The sequence below is a fragment of the Lolium rigidum genome, chromosome 7 (genome assembly GCF_022539505.1).
Source record: "Lolium rigidum isolate FL_2022 chromosome 7, APGP_CSIRO_Lrig_0.1, whole genome shotgun sequence".
NCBI lineage: Eukaryota > Viridiplantae > Streptophyta > Magnoliopsida > Poales > Poaceae > Lolium > Lolium rigidum.
Genome location: NC_061514.1, coordinates 248,111,390 through 248,135,233, shown reverse-complemented (window position 1 = coordinate 248,135,233; position 23,844 = coordinate 248,111,390). Strand labels below are relative to the sequence as shown.

At 45.3% G+C, this 23,844-nt stretch overlaps 1 protein-coding gene across 1 annotated transcript; it reads left to right on the top strand.

The window, feature by feature from the left end:
* The first annotated feature begins 331 nt into the window (after positions 1-331).
* LOC124672614 lies at positions 332-6,685 on the top strand. Its single transcript, XM_047208818.1, has 3 exons — positions 332-1,780; positions 3,212-3,317; positions 5,178-6,685. Exons 1-3 carry the CDS (start codon positions 332-334, stop codon positions 6,683-6,685), a joined length of 3,063 nt encoding a protein of 1,020 aa, XP_047064774.1.
* The last annotated feature ends 17,159 nt before the right edge of the window (positions 6,686-23,844 follow it).

The following is a 23,844-nucleotide window of genomic DNA, read 5'->3' as shown; positions in this document are numbered from 1 at the left end:
ACTAGTGGTAGTAAGTCGCCAAGTCGGTTCGCTAAACCTTATGAACGTCCTCTTTGGAACGTTCCTACTCCTAATTGGTTCCTCCACGCGGCATCGCCGTTTCCGTGCCGTGCACGCGTTGAGTTCAGAACGATCTTTGGATATTACATTGTACTATCCGGGATGTCGAGTCAGAGTAGAATCCGCATATTAAAGTTGGATCCTGTAGTTAAATCTGCGATATAAATACACGGGGAGATCGGCATTGTATCGAAAAACTACCGTCAATTGTCTTCTTTGGGGCTCTCCTCCAGAATCTTGGATCTAAATCCTTGGTAGGAACTAGGAAGCCATGGATTACTTGCCAAAGACCAGTATGGTGTCGTCGCCGGAGGGGGCAAAGGTGCTGGACGCGTACAAGAAGGCCCTCGCGACAGCGGCCTCGGTGACCGCGTACGCCATGCTTGCGCGCGGCATGGCGCGGGAGCTCCTCCCCGACGAGTTGCGCGCCGCGGTGAGCTGGGGCACGGCGCTGTTGCGCTCCCGCCTCGGCGCCCGCGAGAAGGAGCGCCGCACAATCGTGATCCGGCGCCAGCTCGGCAACAGCGCGTACGGCGGCGAGAACGACCTGTTCGACGCGTCGCTCACGTACCTAGCTACCAAGATCGACCCGCACACGATGCGCCGGCTCTGCCTCGAGCAGTCTCGCAAGAAGGAGCACGACGGGAGCAGCAGCTGGAGCACGCTCCTGTGTATGGAGCACGGAGGCTCCACCACCGACGCCTTCGACGGCGTTGAGTTCCATTGGACGTCCGTCGAGAGCGGCAGTGATGGCAACAACAACAACAGGGGCAAGGAATCCCTGGAGCTCAGCTTCGACGTGGAGCACACGGAAACCGCGCTCGACAAGTATGTGCCCTTCATTATGTCCACGGCGGAGGAGCTGCGGCTACGGGACCGCGCCCTCAAGATCTTCCTCAACCAGGGTTCTGGTTGGAAAGGCATCAACCACCACCACCCTGCCACGTTCGAGACGCTCGCCATGGATCCGTCCATGAAGCAGTCGGTCATCGCAGACCTCGACCGGTTCCTCAAGAGGAAGGAGTACTACCGGCGGATCGGAAAGGCGTGGAAGCGCGGCTACCTTCTCTACGGCCCGCCTGGCACCGGCAAGTCCAGCCTGGTCGCCGCCATGGCCAACTATCTCCGGTTCAACCTCTACGACCTCGATCTCTCCGGGGTGTACGACAACTCGTGCCTGCAGAGGCTCCTCATCGACATGCCCAACAAGTCCATCCTCGTCATAGAGGATATTGACTGCAGCTTCGACACCATGTCAAGGGAACCCCGCAAGGCGCCTGGGGCGGGAGACACCTACTACTCGGAGGAGGAGGAGGAGGACCACGAGGAGTACGAGCGCCGAGCAGGAGGAGGTTACCAGCAGGAGCGCAAGATCACGCTCTCAGGCCTGCTCAACTTCATCGACGGGCTGTGGTCCACCAGCGGCGAGGAGCGCATCATCGTCTTCACCACAAACTACAAGGACCGTCTCGACCGGGCGCTGCTAAGGCCGGGCCGCATGGACATGCACGTCTACATGGGCCACTGCGGATGGGAGGCGTTCAAGACGCTGGCCCGGAACTACCACCTCGTCGACGACCACGCTCTCTTCCCGGAGATACAAGCTTTACTTGCGGTGGTGGAGGTGACGCCGGCCGAGGTGTCCGAGATGCTCTTGCGGAGCGAAGATGTCGATGCTGCCCTAGGGGTGCTCATGGAATTCCTCCAAGGAAAGAGACGCGCACCAGATGAGGCAGTGGACGAGAACGGCGTAGCAAAGGAGTAGAGAAAGCAATGTTGTCATCTCTTAATTTCTTTACTATTATATGTGAGTTCTTATGTCATTAAAAATGTTTGATGTCAAAGATTGAAAACATCTTGACAGTCCAATCTTACTAAACGTCCCCCGCTTACCATCCAACCATCCGTCATATACTTACCAAAAAAAACGACAGCAAGAATCAACAATTCCCTGCCGGCGTGATGTATGTCGCCTACTCTTCCCGAAATCGACGCGCAAATCTCGGCCGCACCAACTTCCATCCCCTGCGTTTCCAACGCCCCGACGCCGCCGTAATCGAACATCTCCACCGCGACCGCTGGGAGGAAGAGGTTGGGGGCCAACGGCGTGGTACGGCCTTTCGCCACGGCCGTGAAGCCCTCCGGCAAGGCCGGGCGGCAAGCGCGTGGAGGCTTCGGAGGTGGCGCCTTGTCCTCCGCTAGCTCCGGTGGCCGGTCGGCGGCAGAGCAAGCCCACTCCAGCAAAAATGGCGCTCGCCGAGGTAGTGACTAACAAGAATAGGAAGAAGGTCGCGGAAGCGCTTCCGAAGGCTACACCGACCCCTTCGTCTCGCAAGGACTCGCTGGCAAACCCTCCCCGAGGCCGGACCACCCGTCCGGTCGTCGTCACCGTCGATGACAGGGAGGTGTTCGTTGAAACGCCGACAAGGTAATTTTTTCGTTTTTTCTCTTCACGTCTCATTCGGTGATGGTTGTAGACATGCGGTGATCTTGTTGTGATGAATCGTAGTGCGGTGGAGGAGGAGGTGGCAAACTTCATGGGACAATTGGATTGGAGCCATGCCGCCGGGATAGATGATATCCTCTTCGACAATGAAGAGGTCGAGGCCACCGAGGAAGTGGTGGAGGAGACACAAGGGAGCACAAAGAAGACAAGATTCACCAACTATAACCAACAAGAGGATGTTGCATTGTGCTATGCTTGGATGAATGTGCCACTCGACGCATCGGTTGGCACCTACCAATCCAAAGAGAAGTTTTGGGCTCGTATCGAGGACTACTACAACAACATCGTCGCCGTTCCAATCACTCACGCACACGGCTCTCTCGGCCACCGGTTGGGCGCCATTCTAGAGCAATGTAACTGTTGGTCTAGTTGTGTTGATCAAGTGCACACCAACCCACCTAGTGGAGTGCCCATTAGGGAGTATGAGACCATCATCCAAGACCTCTACAAGCTACACAACAAGAAGAATGGTGGCAAAGCTTTCAACTTGCATCATTGCTACAAATAGTCTATTAGCAATGAAAATTGGGTGCGGGGGAATTGGGTGACCACTCCAAGAGGTCAAGGGTTACCATCTCCGTTGAGTCCAACGATGAGGAAGATGAAGACCCGCACAAGAGGCCCGAGGGAAAAATCTTGCAAAAGAGAGGAAGAAAAGAGGTGCACAAGGAGGATCCAAGGAAGAACTTTGTGATATGGTTGAAACCAAGAAAACATTGGAGGCCGAGGGGAGAGAGGAGAAGGCGGCAAGGTAGGCCGAGCTCAAGGCCATGGAGGAGAAGAAGTGGAAGAAGAAGATGGCCACCGAAGAGAGGAAAGCCATTGCCAAGGAGAAGGGGATTGCACTTGAGGAGGAGAGGATTGCAAAAGAGAAAGAGATTGATGAGCGTGCTATCATATTCATGGACCAAAGCAACATGGATGCCACGGCTAGGAAATATGAGGAGCTCACTCGTGCAAAGATCCTTCAAAGATCTTTTGGTGGTGGTGATGGAGTTGGTCGAGGAGGAAGAGGTGGTGATAGACTTGGATGAGGAGGTGGTGGTGGTGATGGTGGAGATGCAAGTGATGGTGGTGGTGATGGTGTTGGCCTAGGAGGAGGTGGAGATGTGGTCCACAACATATGAGGTGATATGTTAGTGGTTTTTTGCATCGAACAAGGTCGATGATTTTCGTTTGGGTGACCTTGATGTGATGAAGTCTACTTTTGGATGAACTCTCTGCATGTTTTTTTTATTTCGAATTGTCCTTATGTTTCAATTGTTTGTATGAATTCTATTTGAGATGTATGATTGCATATGTGGATTTCTAGAAAGAAATGGGGCAAAAAAAAACTTTACTCCTCTAAATATTTACTCATCTGTTTACTCCTCTAAAGTTTTGTACTTCAGTTAGAGATGCCGTGAGAGAGTTCCCTTTGATGGGTATCTCAGAAAAAGATCGAGTCACGACAATCACTAATGCGCTTCCCTAACTTAAAAGAAAATCAGATGAAAAAGTTCAAATTTTGCTTCCTGATACTAATGAGGTAATGTGCTGACATGAACTTGGTGCCCCTAGATAGCAATTGCATGATACAATTGTATGACCTCTGTTTGAGAAGACTAGGCAAGCCCAAGCTATCTCCGTTGGCATGAGTTTGGCGTGGTGTGCTGCGTGGCGACCGGCCGTCTGGCCATCATGGGCACATTGAACTCAGAAAATCTATAGGGATCTAGACAAATATAGAAGGTTAGATATGGAAATCGAAAAAATGGATCTGGTTATCAAGGTTTTAGGCTAAATAAACAGGATATTTAGTGTATAATAAAGCTATAATACCCCTGAAGATCAATTGCTAGATTTAAGTTCATACTAGTACCCACCTCCTGTGGTAGTAAAAGGTACTCATAAAAAGAGACTTAGTTTCGAAAAAGTGTGTTCGGCACATGAGCACCAGTCGCTTCGGTTTCTACAAATCATACTTTTTGAATTCCAAAAAAACTGAAATTAAATACCCACATACATATAAACATTTCGAAGGTACGGTAGAAATTTTGGAGAAAAATATGGTATATTTTGAGGTATACAAAAAATACAAATTTATGATAAATATATACTCCTATGCGTAGCCATAAATTTGTTTTTTATGTAGCTCAAAATACAATGCAATTTCGACCAAAAACTTCACACGAGTATTCAGGACATATGTATGTATTCATAAAATAAATATGATTTTTTTTTGAAATAAAAATACATAATTTTTAAATATTTAAAAACTGAGAGCACCGGTACTCATGTGCACCAAATATGCTTTCACTTAGTTTACACTACATGAACAATTATATCCAACCTAGAAGTACTGCCGGTCGAGTATGTTCGTTAAAACCTACTCGGGCTTGCTTGAGTCCTTGCTGGGCTTGCACGAGTCCTTGCCGGGCTTGCATGGCCGTGTCCGTTGCTTCCCGTGTTGAGTTTGGAAGGCTCCAGGAGATCGTACCTAGTACTATATCCGATGCTCAAAAAAGAAAAAAACCTAGTACTATATCCGATACCGACTAGAGCTTGCGTGGTCGAGTTCAAGTAGGATCTATTAACTTATTAGATTCTGCGGCTTGATCTGCAATATAAGACACCGGCAACACGAAGCGACGGAAACTGAAGCAAATTAGGGTAGCCATGGATTACTTGCCATCGCCATTGGCGGGTATGGCGTCGTCGGCGGAGGGGGCAAAGGTTCTGAACGCGTACAAGGAGGCGCTCGCCACTGCAGCCTCGGTGAGCGCTTACGCCATGCTTGCGCGCGGCATGGCGCGGGAGCTCGTCCCCGAGGAGCTGCGGGCGGCGGTGCGCTGGGGCGCGTCCTTCGTGCGCTCCCGCCTCGGCACCCGCGAGAAGGAGCGCCACACCATCATCATCCGCCGCACGGTGGACAAGAACCACTGCGCCCCGTTCGACGACGGGTCCAGCCTCTTCGAGGCGGCGCGCACGTACCTCGCCAGCAAGATCAATCCGCGCGCCGTGCCCCGGCTCCGCCTCTCGCGCTCCCCCCTCATTGAGCCCGACGGGACCTGCAGCTGGCGCACGCTCCTGAGCATGGAGGATGGGGGCTCAACCACAGACGTGTTCGAAGGCGTTGAGTTCTGCTGGATGTACATGGACGCTGGCGGCGACAACGGCAATAGGGGCCAGGGCGGCAGCGAGTCCTTGGAGCTCAGCTTTGACGCGGAGCACGCGGATATCGCGCTCGAGAAGTACGTGCCCTTCATCATGTCCGCGGCGGAGGAACTGCGACGGCAGGACCGCGCGCTCAAGATCTTCTTGAACGACGGGGGGGCGTGGCAAGGCATCAACCACCACCACCCAGCCACGTTCGACGCGCTCGCCATGGACTCGGAACTCAAGCAGTCCGTCCTCGACGACCTCGACCGGTTCCTGCAGAGGAAAGAGTACTACCAGCGGATCGGCAAGGCGTGGAAGCGCGGTTACCTGCTCTACGGCCCCCCGGGCACCGGCAAGTCAAGCCTGGTCGCCGCCATGGCGAACTACCTCCGTTTCAACCTCTACGACCTCGATCTCTCTGGGGTGTTCAGCAACTCGTACCTGCAGAGGCTCCTCATCGACATGCCCAACAAGTCCATCCTCGTCATCGAGGATATTGACTGCTGCTTCGACACCATGTCGAGGGAAGGTCGCAATGAGGACACGTACGATAACTACAACACGGGAGGTTACCAGCAGGAACGCAAGATAACACTGTCGGGCCTGCTCAACTTCATCGACGGGCTGTGGTCGACAACCGGCGAGGAGCGCATCATAGTCTTCACCACCAACTACAAGGACCGCCTCGACCCGGCGCTGCTGCGGCCGGGACGCATGGACATGCATGTCTACATGGGCTACTGCGGCTGGGAGGCGTTCAAGACGCTGGCCCGGAACTATCACCTCGTCGATGACCACCCTCTGTTCCCGGAGATACAGGAGCTGCTTGCGGTGGTGGAGGTGACGCCGGCCGAGGTGTCAGAGATGCTGCTAAGGAGCGAGGATGTCGATGCTGCGCTAGGGGTGCTTATGGAATTCCTCCAAGGAAGGAGACACGCACCAGATGAGGCAAAGCACAACCATGACGAGGCACGGTAGCTAGCAGAGATGGCAATGTTGTGAATTGTGATCGATCATTATTGCTAATTTTTGCGCAACTTGTTTTTTCGTCCAATCAAGCTACGTACCTTTTGCTAGTTCTAGGTCTACTTAGAATTTTAAGTTGGCTCTATGCCGACTCTAGAACAAGTTGTGGAATTGAAAAAAGATATGTAACCCGGTTGTATAAACTATACATACACATGAGATTGGGTGGTAGTCATCTCGCCGGAAATTAAGTTAATTCAAGGTCGACTGAAAACTAGCCACGTCCATTAAGCTAGATCAACCTCCTCCTTTTATTCCAAAGTTCGATTCTAGGTCAAGTTTTGAACCAAAAGGCTCATTTGCAAATTTGAGTTCCTCAAGAGGACTTTCAAGCAAGACCCGTCTTATGAGTATATAATATTGAAACCATTTGGAATTAGAATTCTAAACACGGTGACACTTTATGGCACTATACAAGAATATGCTAGGGGATTAGACTTGTTTCATGTCAATTTAACTAAATGATTTGCACGGAGTTTATCTTGGATGATCGTTTTAGAAGTTCTATTGTTTATCGTCGCATTAATATTTTCCTGTTTTCTCAATAAAATGTGTTCTATGTTAAACAACAAGTATTACATTGTCATGGCCTAATTGCTACACATTTGATCCACTTGCACCCGAGTGATCCTTGAGAATTAAAGATTGAAAACTTAAACTTTGCAATAAAATCAAAGATGTATGCGTCAGAATCAGAGGCCAGGTTATACTTCCATTTTGAAAAAAAAAAACAAAACTACAGGAGGCATTGAGCGGTTCAATTCTCAACTTGTCATCTTTTTGTATGGTGTGTGTAGGGGCACATGACCTGAACCTTATCGCATGCGTTGCATGCAATGTTCTTTCGTATCGGATCTCTTAGGGCATCTCTAGCGGTGCGACGCATTTCGGTGTCCGCCAGCGTCCGTTTGCGTCGCGCGGCGGAGGCGAGATAGACGTTTTTTGTCTGCGCGTCCGTTAGCACCTAGGGGTGGTTCCAGCGGCCCGACGTATTTCCGCGTTTCCATCAATTATGAAGTTTCCAAACAACAAAATAAGGAATTCAACGAAGTCATAGTTATTACATTTGAATTTTGAAAAGTCTACATGAAAATAAGATAATATTCCTCTAGGCATGATCTTCATGGCCAGCCAATGTCCATCGATGCTCAATCAGATCCGTCTGCAGCTTGTTTGCAGACGTTCTCATTAGTGACTTCTACATTCATATGTAGATAGTCGGCCCAAGATAAAACTCCGGGAAGTGGTGCAACCAGCTCACCTTGGAATTCTCGGTGGTTCTCATTGCGGCCATCGGACGCTCGTTCTCAACGATCATGTTGTGCATGATCACGCAGCATGTCATCACCTCATGCATTGTCTTCAGCGACCAAGTTCTTGCCGGGTGACGGACAATTGCCCACCGAGCTTGGAGCACACCAAATCCGCGCTCCACATCTTTCCTGCAAGCCTCTTGCATCTTGGCAAACCTCCTCGTCTTCTCGGAGTTTGGATTACGGACAGTCTTCACCAATGTGGCCCAGTCAGGGTAGATGCCATCAACAAGATAATATGGCTTGTCATATGCATTTCCATTGATCTCATAGCTCACCCGGGGAGCTTTGCCTTGCATGAGCCGGTTGAAAACCGGTGATCGGTGCAACACATTGATGTCATTATTGGAACCGGCCATGCCAAAGAATGAATGCCAAATCCATAAATCTTGAGATATAACAACTTCAAGAATGACAGTCCGTCCCTCCTCATGCCCGATGTACCGACCTCGCCATCCAAATGGACAGTTTTTTCACTCCCGATGCATGCAATCTATGCTGCCAATCATTCCAGTGGAACCCTCTAGACTCGTTGATAGACAGGAGCCGCCTTGTATCCTCAACAGTTGGCTCCCTACAGTAATACTCTCCGAACACGACAATCACGGCTCGGCAAAACCTGTACATGGCCTCAAGGCAGGTGCTCTCACCCATTCGAAGATACTCATCGAATATATCCGCAGACATTCCATATGAGAGCATGCGAATAGCCGCGGAGCATTTTTGGTAGGAGGTGAAGCCTAGCGCACCTGTTGCATCGGGCCTGCATTGGAAGTAGGGGTCATAGTTTCTGACGCCCCGTAGAATGACCAAGAACAGGTCCCTTGACATCCTCGTACCGGCGCCGGAACACTTTTTCCGGGAACACCGGATTGGTGAGGTGGAAGTAGTCCTTGTGGAGACGGGCCCGCCCTCGCTGATACGTCCAATTTGCATCACTATTTTATATCATAATTTGTCTGTTATTCATTGATATATTTCATATTGGGACACAATACTTATGTTATTTCATCTATTTTGCATGTTTCATGATTATTTGGAGATCGAGCACCGGAGCCGGGATTCCGCCGGAAAAGCACCGTCGAGATGCGATATTTCGGAAGATCAACTGTGGAAGGGAGTTTTACGTAAAATCCTATTTTTCCAGCATGACGGAGGAAGCCGTAAGGGGGAGCCACCTGGACCCAGGGTGGGCCCACACCATAGGGTGGCGCGGCCCATGGCCCGGCCGCGCCACCATGTGGTGTGGAGCCCCCTCGGCCTCTTTCGCCTCCTTTTCTTCGGAAACCCTTCGTCCCGAAGACCTAAGCCACGCAGGAATCCTCACGAAGGGTTACGAGCCGCCTCTCGCGGGGCGGAGAACACCAGAGAGAAAAGAGCTCTCCGGCGGGCAGGAATCCGCCGGGAAATTCCTCCCGTGAGGGGGAAATCGACGCCATCGTCACCGCCATCGAGCTGGACATCATCTCCATCACCATCATCATCATCATCATCATCTCCACCATCATCACCGCCATCTCCACCGCTGGACATCGTCACCGCTGTAGCAATTTGGGTTTGATCTTGATTGTTTGATAGGGGAAACTCTCCCGGCATCGATTTCTACTTGTTATTGATGCTATTGAGTGAAACCATTGAACCAAGGTCTATGTTCAGATTGTTATTCATCATCATATCACCTCTGATCATGTTCCATATGATGTCTCGTGAGTAGTTCGTTTAGTTCTTGAGGACATGAGTGAAGTCTAATTGTTAGTAGTGAACTATGGTTGAGTAATATTCAATGTTATGATATTTAAGTTGTGGTGTTATTCTTCTAGTGGTGTCGTGTGAACGTCGACTACACGACACTTCACCATTTATGGGCCTAGCGGAATGCATCTTGTACTCGTTTTCCAATTGCGGGGTTGCCGGAGTGACGAAACCTAAACCCCCGTTGGTATATCGATGCGAGGAGGGATCGCAGGATCTCGCAGTTTAAGGCCGTGGTTAGATTTATCTTAATTACTTTCTTGTAGTTGCGGATGCTTGCAAGGGGTATAATCACAAGTATGTATTAGTCCTAGGAAGGGTGGTACATTAGCATAGGTTCACCCACACAACACTTATCAAAACAATGAAGATTAATCAGACCGTATGTAGCGAAAGCACTAGACTAAAATCCCGTGTGTCCTCGAGAACGTTTGGTCATTATAAGTAAACAAACCGGCTTGTCCTTTGTGCTAAAAAGGATTGGGCCACTCGCTGCAATTATTTCTCTCGCATTTTACTTACTTGTACTTTATTCATCTGCTACATCAAAATCCCCCGAATACTTGTCTCGTGAGCATTTACAAGTGAATCCTTCATCGAAACCGTTTGTCAACACCTTCTCGCTCCTCGTTGGGTTCGACACTCTTATTTATCGAAAGTACTACGATACACCCCCTATACTTGTGGGTCATCAAGACTATTTTCTGCGCCGTTGCCGGGGAGTGAAGCGCTATTGGTAAGCGGAATTGGTAAGGAAAACCTTTACCGTTTGTGCTGATTTTATTTCTGCCTGCTGCTATAAGTCATTATGGAGAGATCTTCTCTTCAATTTCTATTTGGGAAATCTACTACTACTGCAACGGTAGTGGATGAGGCGCCAGGTGAGGAAGTGATACCATATAAAATACCTATGAAAATTATTGAACATGTTATGGATAACCGCTATGAAGGGGATGGAACCGTCCATCCCGGTGATCATTTACTCGTTTTTGCATGAATTATGCGGGTTATTCAAATGTGCAGTATTGCTATGAATGAAGTTAGGAAGAAGCTATTCTCTATATCGCCGTCTGGTAAAGCGGCGCATTGGTATAAATTGCTGAAGAATGGTGATTCTCTTGATTGGGAGGACATTGTGCCTTTATTTTATTCCAAATTTTATCCTCCAAGTGAAATTCACAAAGATCGGAACCGCATATATAATTTCTGGCCTCATGATGGAGAGAGTATTGCCCAAGCTTGGGGGAGATTGAAGTCTTTAATGCTCAAATGCCCCATTCATGAGCTTCCTGGTAATGTTATTATTGATAATTTCTATGCAAGACTTTCTTTTCAAGACAAGACCTTGCTGGATACTTCTTGTTCTGGATTATTTACACGCAATAAAGAAGAGTTTAAAAGGGACCTTCTTGATCGGATCCAAGAAAATACTGAAGGTTGGGAGAACGACAAAGATAGAGAATCAGGTATAATTTATGATTATAAATGCATTGAAGCTTTTATGGATATCGATACATTTCGTAATATGAGTGCTACATATGGTCTTGATTCTCAAGTTGCCGCAAACCTTTATAAAGCTTTTGCCTCTCATTATGAATTGCCTAAGAAGAATTTTGATAAGTATCATGAACCGTATAAAGATAAAATTGATTCATCTATTAATAAGTGTGTTGTAGTTGAAACCGTTGATCGTGTTATTCTCGAAGCTTATATTGAAAAAACTCCTTTTCCTCGCTAAAATGAAAGAGTACTCGTTATAAATAGTGCGGTTCATAAAAGTGAAAAAAAACCTAGAGAACCCGAAGAACAAATAAAAGTTGAACTCCGTCGTTGCCATAGTTAAAGATCTTGTGACTCGAAAATGTAGAGGATGGTCATATTATTTTCCGTGAAGATGCTTCTAATATTGTTTCACATCCTAATAAACCCAAACAAGCTAGTGTTCCTATGCTATCTCGTTAGAATTGGTGATCATTGCTATTATGGTTTATGTGATATTGGTGCAAGTGTTAGTGCTATTCCTTATGAGCTTTACACGGAGATTATGCACGAAATTGATTCTTGTGAACTTGAAGATATTGATGTGGTTATTCAGTCGAGCTAATAGAGAAACTATTTCTCCAATTGGTATTGTTCGAGATGTGGAAGTTCTATGTGGTAAGATTAAATATCCTGCTGACTTTTTGGTACTTGGTTCTGCTCGCTAGTGATTATTGTCCTATCATTTTTGGTAGACCTTTTCTAAATACTTGTGGAGCTATTATAGATTGCAAGAAAGAGAAAATTTTGACTAAATTTGCTGGTGAATCTTATGAGTTTAACTTCTCTAAATTTACTAAAACTCCTTATAAAGCTGATTTGCCTAGTAATGATTTTAAAATGGAGCAATGTGCATCTATTGTTCTTGTTCCTAATAATCCTTTGCAGCAACATTTGGAGGATAGCGAGAGTGAAATTTTTAGGAAAGAAAGAGATGAGCTTGAGGAGATTTTTCTTCGCCAACCTATTCTCAAGCATGATTTACCTAGTGGAAGACTTGGGTACAACACCGCCACCAAAGGAAGATCCTGTTTTTGATTTAAAGCCTTTGCCTCGATAATCTTAAATATGCTCATATTGATGATAAGAAAATATATCCCGTTATTATTAGTTCTAAGCTTACGTAGTTTGAAGAAGAAAGATTATTGCAAATATTGAAGAAACACCGAGGTGCTATTGGCTATACTCTTGATGACTTGAAGGGGATTTCTCCCTCTATTTGCCAACATGCCATTAATATGGAAGATGATGTGAAGCCTGTTGTTGAACCTCAGCCGTTGCCTAATTCCCAAGATGAAGGATGTGGTAAGAAACGAGGTATTACGACTTCTTGAAGCTGGTATTATATATCCTATTGCTGATAGTAGATGGGTTAGTCATGTGCATTGCGTTCCTAAGAAAGGAGGAATGACTGTTGTGCCTAATGATAATGATAGGCTCATACCTCAAAGAGTAGTTGTAGGGTATAGAATGTGCATTGATTATCGAAAAGTTAATAAAGTTACTAAAAAAGATCATTACCCTTTACCATTTATTGATCAAATGCTAGAGAGATTGTCTAAAAATACTCATTTTTGCTTTCTTGATGGTTATTCTGGGTTTTCACAAATTGTCGTTAAAGCTAAAGATCAAGAGAAAACCACTTTTACTTGTCCCTATGGAACTTATGCTTATAGGCGTATGCCTTTTGGTTTATGTAATGCTCCTCGCTACTTTTCAAAGATGCATGTCTGCTATTTTTCATGGCTTTTGTGAGAGTATTGTGGAAGTATTCATGGATGATTTTTCTCGTCTACGGGAATTCTTTTGATAGTTGCTTGCGAAACCTTGATAAAGTTTTGCAGAGATGTGAAGAAACTAACCTTGTTCTTAATTGGGAGAAATGCCACTTTATGGTTAATGAAGGAATTGTATTGGGACATAAAATTTCCGGGAGAGGTATCGAAGTTGATAGAGCTAAAGTTGAAGCTATTGAGAAGATGCCCTATCCAAGGGATGTTAAAGGTATTCGTAGTGTTCTTGGTCATGCTGGGTTTTATAGGAGATTTATTAAAGATTTCTCCAAAATTTCAAAGCCTCTTACTAATCTTCTTCAAAAAGATGTACCTTTTGTTTTTGATGATGATTGTAAGGAGCTTTTGAAACTCTAAAGAAAGCCTTAACAACTGCTCCTATAGTTGAACCTCCTGATTGGAATTTACCTTTTGAAATTATGTGTGATGCTAGTGATTTTGCTGTAGGCGCTGTTCTTGGACTGCGAGTAGATAAAAAATTAAATGTTATTCATTATGCTAGCAAGACTCTGGACGCTGCTCAAAGAAATTATGCTACTACCGAAAAAGAATTGTTAGCCGTAGTCTTTGCTTGTGATAAATTTAGATCTTATATTTTTGATTCAAAAGTTACAATTCATACCGATCATGCTGCAATTAGATACCTTATGACAAAGAAAGATGCTAAGCCGAGGCTTATTAGATGGGTGCTTCTTTTGCAAGAATTTGATTTACATATTGTAGATAGGAAAGGTGCCGATAATCCCGTTGCCGATAATTTGTCTAGATTGGAAAATATTGCTTATGATCCCGTTCCTGTTAATGATAGTTTTCCAAATGAACAATTGGCTGTAATAAAGGTGAGCTCGCGAGACAGCTCCTTGGTATGCTGATTATGCTAACTTTATTGTTTCCAAGTACTTGCCTCCAACCTTTTCAGCTAAGCAGAGGAGGAAATTCTTTTATGACTTGAGGCATTATTTCTGGGATGACCCACACTTATATAAAGAAGGAGTGGATGGTATTATGCGAAGGTGTGTTCCCGAATATGAACAACAAGAGATATTGAGTAAATGTCATGGTAGTGCTTATGGAGGACATCACGCCGGAGATAGAACCGCGCAAAAGGTTCTACAATCAGGTTTTTATTGGCCAACTCTCTTCAAAGATGCAAGGAAGTTTATTTTATCTTGTGATGAATGTCAAAGGGTTGGTAATATCTCCGTACGCAATGAAATGCCTATGAATTATACTCTTGTTATTGAACCGTTTGATTGTTGGGGATTTGACTTCATGGGACCTTTTCCTCTTCAAAAGGTAACACTCATATACTTGTTGCCGTTGATTATGTTACTAAATGGGTGGAAGCCATACCTACAAAAAGTGCCGATGGTGAGACCTCTTTAAAAATGCTTTTAGATGTTATTTTTCCTAGATTTGGAGTACCTAGATATATTATGACCGATGGAGGTTCTCATTTTATTCATGGAGGTTTTAGAAAAAACTCTTGCTAAGTATGGTATTAATCATAGAATTGCTTCCGCTTATCACCCTCAAAGTAGTGGTCAAGTAGAACTATCAAATAGAGAAATTAAATCTATCTTGCAGAAAACCGTTAATAAATCTAGAAAGAATTGGGCTAGTAAATTGAAAGACGCACTATGGGCTTATAGAACTGCTTATGAAAACCCCATGGGAATGTCACCTTATAAAATGGTTTACGGAAAAGCTTGTCATTTACCTTTAGAACTAGAACACAAAGCTTATCGGGTCGTTAGAGAATTAAATAAAGATCCTAAACTTGCCGGTGATAAGAGGTTGCTACAATTAAGTTCTCTAGATGAATGAAGAAGTGAAGCTTATGAAAATGCTAAACTCTTTAAAGAAAAAGTTAAAAAATGGCATGATAGAAGGATCATCAAAAGAGAGTTTAATATTGGGGATAAAGTCCTATTGTATCGGTCTCGTCTCGCATTCTTTGCAGGGAAATTACTCTCGAAATGGGAAGGACCATATGTTGTTGAGGAGGTGTATCGTTCGTGGAGCAATTAAAATTAGCTCTCTCCAAGGCAATGCTACGCAAGTGGTGAATGGACAAAGACTCAAGCATTATATCTCGGTGATTCTTATAATGTTGATGTTGATATTATTCGAGTGGAAACACTGGAGGCTTTCATCAAGGGACAAATTGACAGTCCGCCAGAACTCAACTTTGAATAGGTAACAGTACTGGTAATGAAAAGTTCGCGATTTACTTTCCGAACATTATTTTTGTTGTTTTTGGAAAATAAGAAAAATTACGAGATCGAAACGGAGTGGAAAAGACGCACGAGGGGGTGCCACCACAGGCCGGCGCGGCCCGACTCGGGCCCACGCCAACCTATGGTCCGGCCGCCTCGTTGCCCCTTTCCGACTCGGTTCGATCCGGTACTTTCCGTTTGTTCCGAAAAATTTTATTATAAAATCCCCCGGTCCCCTGGAGGTCCGTATATCGTTTTCTCGACGTGTTTTGTTTCGAGCTGTTTCTGCCAAGATCTATTTTCAATCTAGGAGCACTATGGCCTCCGACAACAAGGGCAAGGGGCCTTCGAAGGAAGAAGTGAAAAGGGTGTCGTCAAAGCAAGAGCAACAAGTCGTGGGGAGTAAGCAAGTCTTGGTGGGATCTCGTTGATACTCGTCGTTCTTTCTCTCATAACTTGCAGTGGACCCTTACCCCCTGCTCTCGGCCTCGACTCTTTCCCTCGCGCTGGAAGAAGCTCTGCGGACTACCGATGAGTTTTGCGGTCAATACCGGGCTCTAAGAAGGGAAGTGGAGATACTCAGGGAGGAGAATTACCGACTCCGTAGAATGCTGGGATATTACTTGATGCCCGTCACAGGTTCGCCATCACCGACTTCGGATAACAATGAATCTCTTCGAGACTTAGTGCAGATTTGCCAAGCTGAGAAGCTGAAGCTGAAGGAGATCTGTAAGAAGCGCATGAGGGATTCATCATCACCATCACCAAAGGAGTAATCCATCATCGGTATTGGCATTCCCTTGGTTTGTTCCAAGCTTGGGGGAGTGCCGCGGTATCACATTATCATTACCTTTTACTTTTTACTATCAAGTAATGTCATATCATGAGTAGGGAAGTTATCGTATGAGATGGGTTGCAGTGTGGAAGTATCTCTCCTTTAGTTTGTCTATGTATCCCTTGGTGTGAGTTATCGTTATGGAATATTAATGAGAAGTCTTATCATTTACATATTGCACACCTTATTTTAGTTTGCAATTTCTATTATATGATTGATCTTGATTTTAGTATTGGTACCACTTTGGGAGCATTGAGTTAATCTATTTGGCTTTGGCAAACTTAGCAATGGTCAATAGCAACAACACTTTGAGTTTTAGAAGAATAGAGGAAACAAATGTAGAAGATGTTATTATCTTTCTTATCAGCTCTTAGCTTAGTATTCTAAAGTTAAAACTGTTTGTGCTTACAAGTAAGATGCATGATTGTTTCTATCACATGTATATTTGTTTGTTTCCCTCAACTCTTATGCTTGCTAATTAACCTTGCTAGCCAAAGACCTGTACCGAGAGGGAATACTTCTCATGCATCCAAACCTCGAACCCAAACCTATGCCATTTGTGTCCACCATACCTACCTACCGCATGGTATTTTCTCGCCATTCCAAGTAAATACTTCATGTGCTACCTTTAAACAATTCAAAACTTATTACTTCTTATTTGTGTCAATGTTTTATAGCTCATGAGGAAGTATGTGGTGTTTTATCTTTCAGCCTTGTTAGGCAGCCTCCACTAAAGGACTAGTGGCTTCATCCACTTATCCTATAATTTTGCAATAAGAGCTGGCAACGGGGTTCCCAGCCCCAATTAATGAACTTTCATTAATAATTCTCTTCACATGTTTTGCCCTGATTCATCAGTAAGCAACTTAATTTTGCAATAGACACTCCTCCATGGTATGAGATTGTTGGAAGGCACCCGAGGATTCGGTTAGCCATGGCTCGTGTAAGCAAAGGTTGGGGGGAGTGTCATCCTTAAATAAACTAAAATACATGTGTAAACAAAAGAGAAGAGGGATGATCTACCTTGCTGGTAGAGATAACGTCCTTCATGGGAGCCGCTCTTTGGAGGCCTGTTTGGCAAGGGGGTTAGAGTACCCGCTACCAGTCGTTGACAACAACAAACACCTCTCAAAATTTTACTTTTATTCTCTTTATATGATTTCAAAACTGAAAAAGCTCTAGCACATGATTTAATCCCTGCTTCCTCTGCGAAGGGCCTGTCTTTTACTTTATGCTGAGTCAGTAAACCTATTTCCCTCCATCTCAAGCAAGCATTTGAGTTGTTGTGATCAAACTATTATATTGTGATTTGCTTCATCATGTCTTTACTCTTTCTTGTTTAGTACAAGTTTTACCTGAATGAATATAGCCTTGAAAGTCATCAATGATTAATATGATTGAGTATGCAAGTTTACCATAAGCTTTAATATGAGAGCGCTGCTCAATAGATGAATATAATCTGTTAAATGTTCTCTGACCAAGAACAAAGTTTGCCATCACCAATTATGATTCCTTATGCACCTTTATTTGTGATTACCTTTTACTTGTTTCAAGTTGAGTTGTAGGAGGAAATTGTTTACTATAATGTCTTGTGTGAATGAATATGATGCTTCTTGCCCGTATTTTATTTATCGACTCTTCACTCCATAAACATGTGGACCTGTTTACCGAGTTCAGTTTCGCTTGGGGACAAGCGAAGTCTAAGCTTGGGGGGAGTTGATACGTCCAATTTGCATCACTATTTTATATCATAATTTGCTGTTATTCATTGATATATTTCATATTGGGACACAATACTTATCTTATTTCATCTATTTTGCATGTTTCATGATTATTTGGAGATCGAGCACCGGAGCCAGGATTCTCGCTGGAAAAGCACCGTCAGATGCGATATTTCGGAAGATCAACTCGTGGAAGGGAGTTTTACGGAAAATCCTATTTTTCCGTGATGACGGAGGAAGCCGAAGGGGGAGCCAGCTGGACCCGGGGTGGGCCCACACCATAGGGTGGCGCGGCCCATGGCTCCGGCCGCGCCACCATGTGGTGTGGAGCCCCCTCGGCCTCTTTCGCCTCCTTTTCTTCGCGAAACCCTTCGTCCCGAAGACCTAAGCCACAGAGGAATCCTCACGAAGGGTTACAGCCGCCCCTGCGGGGCGGAGAACACCAGCAGAGAAAAGAGCTCTCCGGCGGGCAGGAATCCGCCGGGGAAATTCCCTCCCGGAGGGGGAAATCGACGCCATCGTCACCGCCATCGAGCTGGACATCATCTCCATCACCATCATCATCATCTCCACCATCATCACCGCCATCTCCACCGCTGGACATCGTCACCGCTGTAGCAATTTGGGTTTGATCTTGATTGTTTGATAGGGGAAACTCTCCCGGTACTGATTTCTACTTGTTATTGATGCTATTGAGTGAAACCATTGAACCAAGGTCTATGTTCAGATTGTTATTCATCATCATATCACCTCTGATCATGTTCCATATGATGTCTCGTGAGTAGTTCGTTTAGTTCTTGAGGACATGGGTGAAGTCTAATTGTTAGTAGTGAACTATGGTTGAGTAATATTCAATGTTATGATATTTAAGTTGTGGTGTTATTCTTCTAGTGGTGTCGTGTGAACGTCGACTACACGACACTTCACCATTTATGGGCCTAGGGGAATGCATCTTGTACTCGTTTGCCAATTGCGGGGTTGCCGGAGTGACGAAACCTAAACCCCCGTTGGTATATCGATGCGGGAGGGATCGCAGGATCTCGCAGTTTAAGGCCGTGGTTAGATTTATCTTAATTACTTTCTTGTAGTTGCGGATGCTTGCAAGGGGTATAATCACAAGTATGTATTAGTCCTAGGAAGGGCGGTACATTAGCATAGGTTCACCCACACAACACTTATCAAAACAATGAAGATTAATCAGCTGTATGTAGCGAAAGCACTAGACTAAAATCCCGTGTGTCCTCGAAAACGTTTGGTCATTATAAGTAAACAAACCGGCTTGTCCTTTGTGCTAAAAAGGATTGGGCCACTCGCTGCAATTATTTCTCTCGCATTTTACTTACTTGTACTTTATTCATCTGCTACATCAAAATCCCCTGAATACTTGTCTGTGAGCATTTACAGTGAATCCTTCATCGAAACTGTTTGTCAACACCTTCTGCTCCTCGTTGGGTTCGACACTCTTATTTATCGAAAGTACTACGATACACCCCCTATACTTGTGGGTCATCACCTGCCACTCGTTGCGCGGCAGGTTTTGGAGCGCCCTTCAGCGAGCCCCGGTGCTCCGGCCCCGGGATTGAGGTGAAGTCGTGGATCATGGAGGCCGCAGTAGTTGCCAATGTCCGCGTCGACCGATCGGACTCCTCATCGGAAGAGGAGTCAACGACCTCCGCGCGGAACTTCTCCACCATATGCCACATGTCCATCTGCGTGGGTACGAGCTGTTGATCAATGGCGGCGCACAAATAGCACCGAAAAAAGGGGAAGACACCTACCAGCGCAATTGACCGAACAGGTCGTGGGCGGCGCGGAAGGGCGGCGAAACCGGCAACGTTTGGCCCCAAAACAGCCGGCATGTACGCGCCGGAGCCAACCGCGAGTACGATCCTGCTCTCCCGCGCGGCGACAACGGAGCCGACGGCGAGTACTCGCGGCGCCGCAGCCGGGATGGCGGCGGGTGGGGTTGGGGTGGTGGCGTCGCACTAGGGCATCAAAGAAGGGGAAAAAGAAGCAAATCGAAGTAGTCGATTTCGCTGTTCCTGACTTGCGGGACCGGGTAAGAAATGGAGGACGCTCGGCGCGTCCGCGCAGCGTCCGCGGAGACGCAAACCTGGCGCATATTTGGGCTAGGTTTGCGTCTCCGCGAACGGGCCGGTCACTTTGCGTCGCCCGTCTGGAGCAGGGCCCAGACGCATTTCCGATCACGGCGGACGAAAACGGTCGCTCAGCGTCCGTTTGCATCGCGCTGCTGGAGATGCCCATATCCTAGCGATGTAACTTAACTTAACCTTGTATGTGACGGAGGATTCATTAATTTAAACCGGACTCTGCTCGATCCTTCCATTAAAAAACTCTCAACTTCTGATTCTGGTACCACCGCGGTCACTTGCTTGTGCGGTGGTATCGCTGCAAGTTAAGTATATTCACGGTCCTCAAAGGGTTTTCCATAAGTAAATGATTGTCTGATAAAGAGAAGCAAGTAATATAGGTATTTCTGCTAAAGGGGTTTATTAAACTCATAATTTATTGGATCCTTGTTATCAATGCCAACTAGGTATCATCAGTAAATGGATTCCGGTTGTTCAATCCTTTTATAACCAAGATCATTTTTTGCTAAAAAAAAATGGTACATGCCATAGCTCGTTACGGTCACTTGATTCAGAATATGCAATTTACTTTAAATAAACACTAGTAAGATTGCACGTGCAACGCACGACTAACAAAAAAATATAGCCATATAAGAAAAAATTGGGAGTATTTCCTCAAAACATCCTAAAAGGAAATGTGGTCTGCATGGCAAGACATGGAAGAATCACAATAATTTAAACGAAAATGTTTTATCAAGAGTACGTGTGTCCTATTTGACCTCAAAAGTCTACCCATTTATGATGGGATGAAACGAACAAAAAGTAACACACAAATAAAAATAAATCAATCTAGCTACAACAAGCCAACTACTTAAATCAAATGCATTGTACATTACAATATTTGCGCAAATACTTGCACATGGATCCAGATTTTACAGACCTAGCTATTTTCAGCAATGATTTTTGTGCTCTAGTTATTTTCAGCAATCAAAGATTCTATTTTCAGCTCTTTTGGATACCTCTCAATCTATTAGGTATGCAAGGTCTGGTCTGGTCTGATGAACAAGGAAGAAACGATTATAAATACGTCCCTCTATATATCTCTAAACTAATACAACCCAGGAAGTGACCAAAAATAAATCCCAGTTAACGTGCTACGCAATAATATCTCCACACTATGTCAGACTAAATTATACTGTGTCGTACATAAAAGAGCTGCATAATAAACATAGCGCTTGCAAATCAAACTTTATTATTTAATTTAAAAGTTGCATTGTTCACTTGTTTGGGGATAGCTAACGGTCTGAGCAATTACCAGGAATGCCAAAGACGAACTCACTTGATCCTCATGACCTTGAAAGTTCCTAGGTCTCTCTTGCGCAATATGATCAAACGGTCTGAGCAGAGCTTGTTCGTGAAAGCATAAAAATCCATCACTAAGAAAGCATGGATGCATACAGCAGATGATGGCCATAATTCAACGAAGAAGAAAAAAAGCGAGTAGTGGATTAACAAACTCCGCTATGCGTAGCCTCCATTAATTTGCATGTCTCTCCTCACGTAGGTGCAGTCTGCACTATGTTGTCTTTCTCCTCCCAGTATGAACTGAAAGAAAACTCTAAACAAGAAGAACCTGCAAGCAAACAATAGACGACCGTGGCCAGCTACCATTGTTATCCCAGAATTATCCTTCTGATCGCTGAACTGTTCACAAAATGTACGTATAATCAGACCGATTGGCCAAATCAATTCACTGTCCAACTCCAGGGCCACTACTAAAAAAATTGCAGCTAGCACAAATACCATACTCCCAATAAAAATAAAAAACAACGTGTTCAAAGTAGTATTTAGAACTCCTATTCTTCAGGTTTTCTTGGAAGAGGGTATCAATCAGAAGCATGACTTTGTGACGACATAAACACCTACTCGCGAAAGTACAATATGTGCCTAAATATATGTGAAAGCACTTAAGGAAATGCACTCCCATGCTTCAAGCATAATATGATGAAAAATGGCGAAACGAAGTTATCAGTGGATACCAATATTTGTCGAAGAATTATTAGGAGAAACCGCTCAGCATCCTTTAAAAATCTTTGACTAAATAGATACATCACAAACCACCTTGGCAAACCTGACCACCACCGCACTGCTTGCCCAGCCGCAACATCCGCTCTGAAACTGTACATGTACATGTCATCAAGTGCGTATACTTTTTTTTAAAATGCAAAGGAACTGCACTAACTTGTGTGTGAAGCTGAACCGCTGGCAGCCAAAGAACTTACGACAAGACATAAAAACTCGTGATTAAATCTAAAGCTAGTCAACAACCACGTCCATGTGCACTGCTACATGATCTTGCACAGTATTTGACAATTACAGATATAAACTCACTTGTAATGAGGCTTCTCACCAATGATAGCATGGGGCGGAGAGAGGTCATCGATGTAGCTTATGAGACTATTCTTCAGTAGCAAGGCAACCGTTTACAGTATGATTTTCCCAATGCCATCTTCATACAACAATAAGGCCCTGATATGCAGCGAAAGCTTCAGCCTGAAAGCACACTGCAAGTGGCCCAATTCTACCAGCAGACAACTATGGATAGTTCATATACAATTTTGAATTATGTATATACCTGTACCATAATAACAAGAGAACAAACAAGAAAAATTAGAACCGAACCAACTGAGCAAATTAGCCGAGTGGGCAGTTTGAACCAAGAATGCTAAATCAGAGCAAATCCATATGTATGGTCAGCATAGGTACGACCCAATTTGGTAACATGCATCAACTATGAAAAAAAGATCTATTAGAATAAATGCATTAGGAATTATGGACAGAATTAGGGCTGGGGCGGAGAGAGGTCATCGATGTAGCTTATGAGACTATTCTTCAGTAGCAAGGCAACCGTTTACAGTATGATTTTCCCAATGCCATCTTCATACAACAATAAGGCCCTGATATGCAGCGAAAGCTTCAGCCTGAAAGCACACTGCAAGTGGCCCAATTCTACCAGCAGACAACTATGGATAGTTCATATACAATTTTGAATTATGTATATACGTGTACCATAATAACAAGAGATCAAACAAGAAAAATTAGAACCGAACCAACTGAGCAAATTAGCCGAGTGGGCAGTTTGAACCAAGAATGCTAAATCAGAGCAAATCCATATGTATGGTCAGCATAGGTAAGACCCAATTTGGTAACATGCATCAACTATGAAAAAAAGATCTATTAGAATAAATGCATTAGGAATTATGGACAGAATTAGGGCCACACCCCTTCTGTTCTTATGAGAGATACCAGAATTCATGCGGCATGGGCAGGGTGGCGACCGGCGCGCTGGTCACAAGAGGCGTCGACAGGCGCACTGACGATGGGCCGCGGGCGACGGCTGAGCTGGTGATGGGCGGCGTCAACGGCAACGCTAGGGACGGTGGAAGGAGACAACCGAGATGCTCACGGGCGGCCGTGACCGTATCATCGTAGTTGTCCTCCATGGCACTGTGAATCTCCTTAGGTTGGTATTGTCGAGGAGATCAAAGGTGGTGGTGTGGGCTCGGGCAGCAGGAACGCGGCCAATGTGAAGCATGGCCGAGTTGGGAGGTGGCACACACCCTTTGGACAGCTCGGCATGCCCTAGCGCTCGTGAGAGTAGGTTGGTGGCAAAGAGAAAGAGGGGGAATGGAAACCGCCGGCTGGGATCATGGGAGATAAAATTTCCTCGCCTAATTAAAGAGATGGCGATGGTCAGGCTGGCGGACAATTGTCAGGTCTGTTTTACCGGGTGATACTCGGGACGTTGGATAATGGTTGCTCGGATTGGTTGGACCACCCCACTCTGGG

Excerpts from the sequence above, each read along its gene's own strand:
- LOC124672614 (XM_047208818.1), top strand. The coding sequence starts at position 332 with ATGGATTACTTGCCAAAGACCAGTATGGTGTCGTCGCCGGAGGGGGCA. Across the intron at positions 1,781-3,211 it reads TCCTCCAAGGAAAGAGACGC|AGAGGAAGAAAAGAGGTGCA; the intron begins GCACCAGATGAG and ends ATCTTGCAAAAG. Across the intron at positions 3,318-5,177 it reads AGAGAGGAGAAGGCGGCAAG|ACACCGGCAACACGAAGCGA; the intron begins GTAGGCCGAGCT and ends CTGCAATATAAG.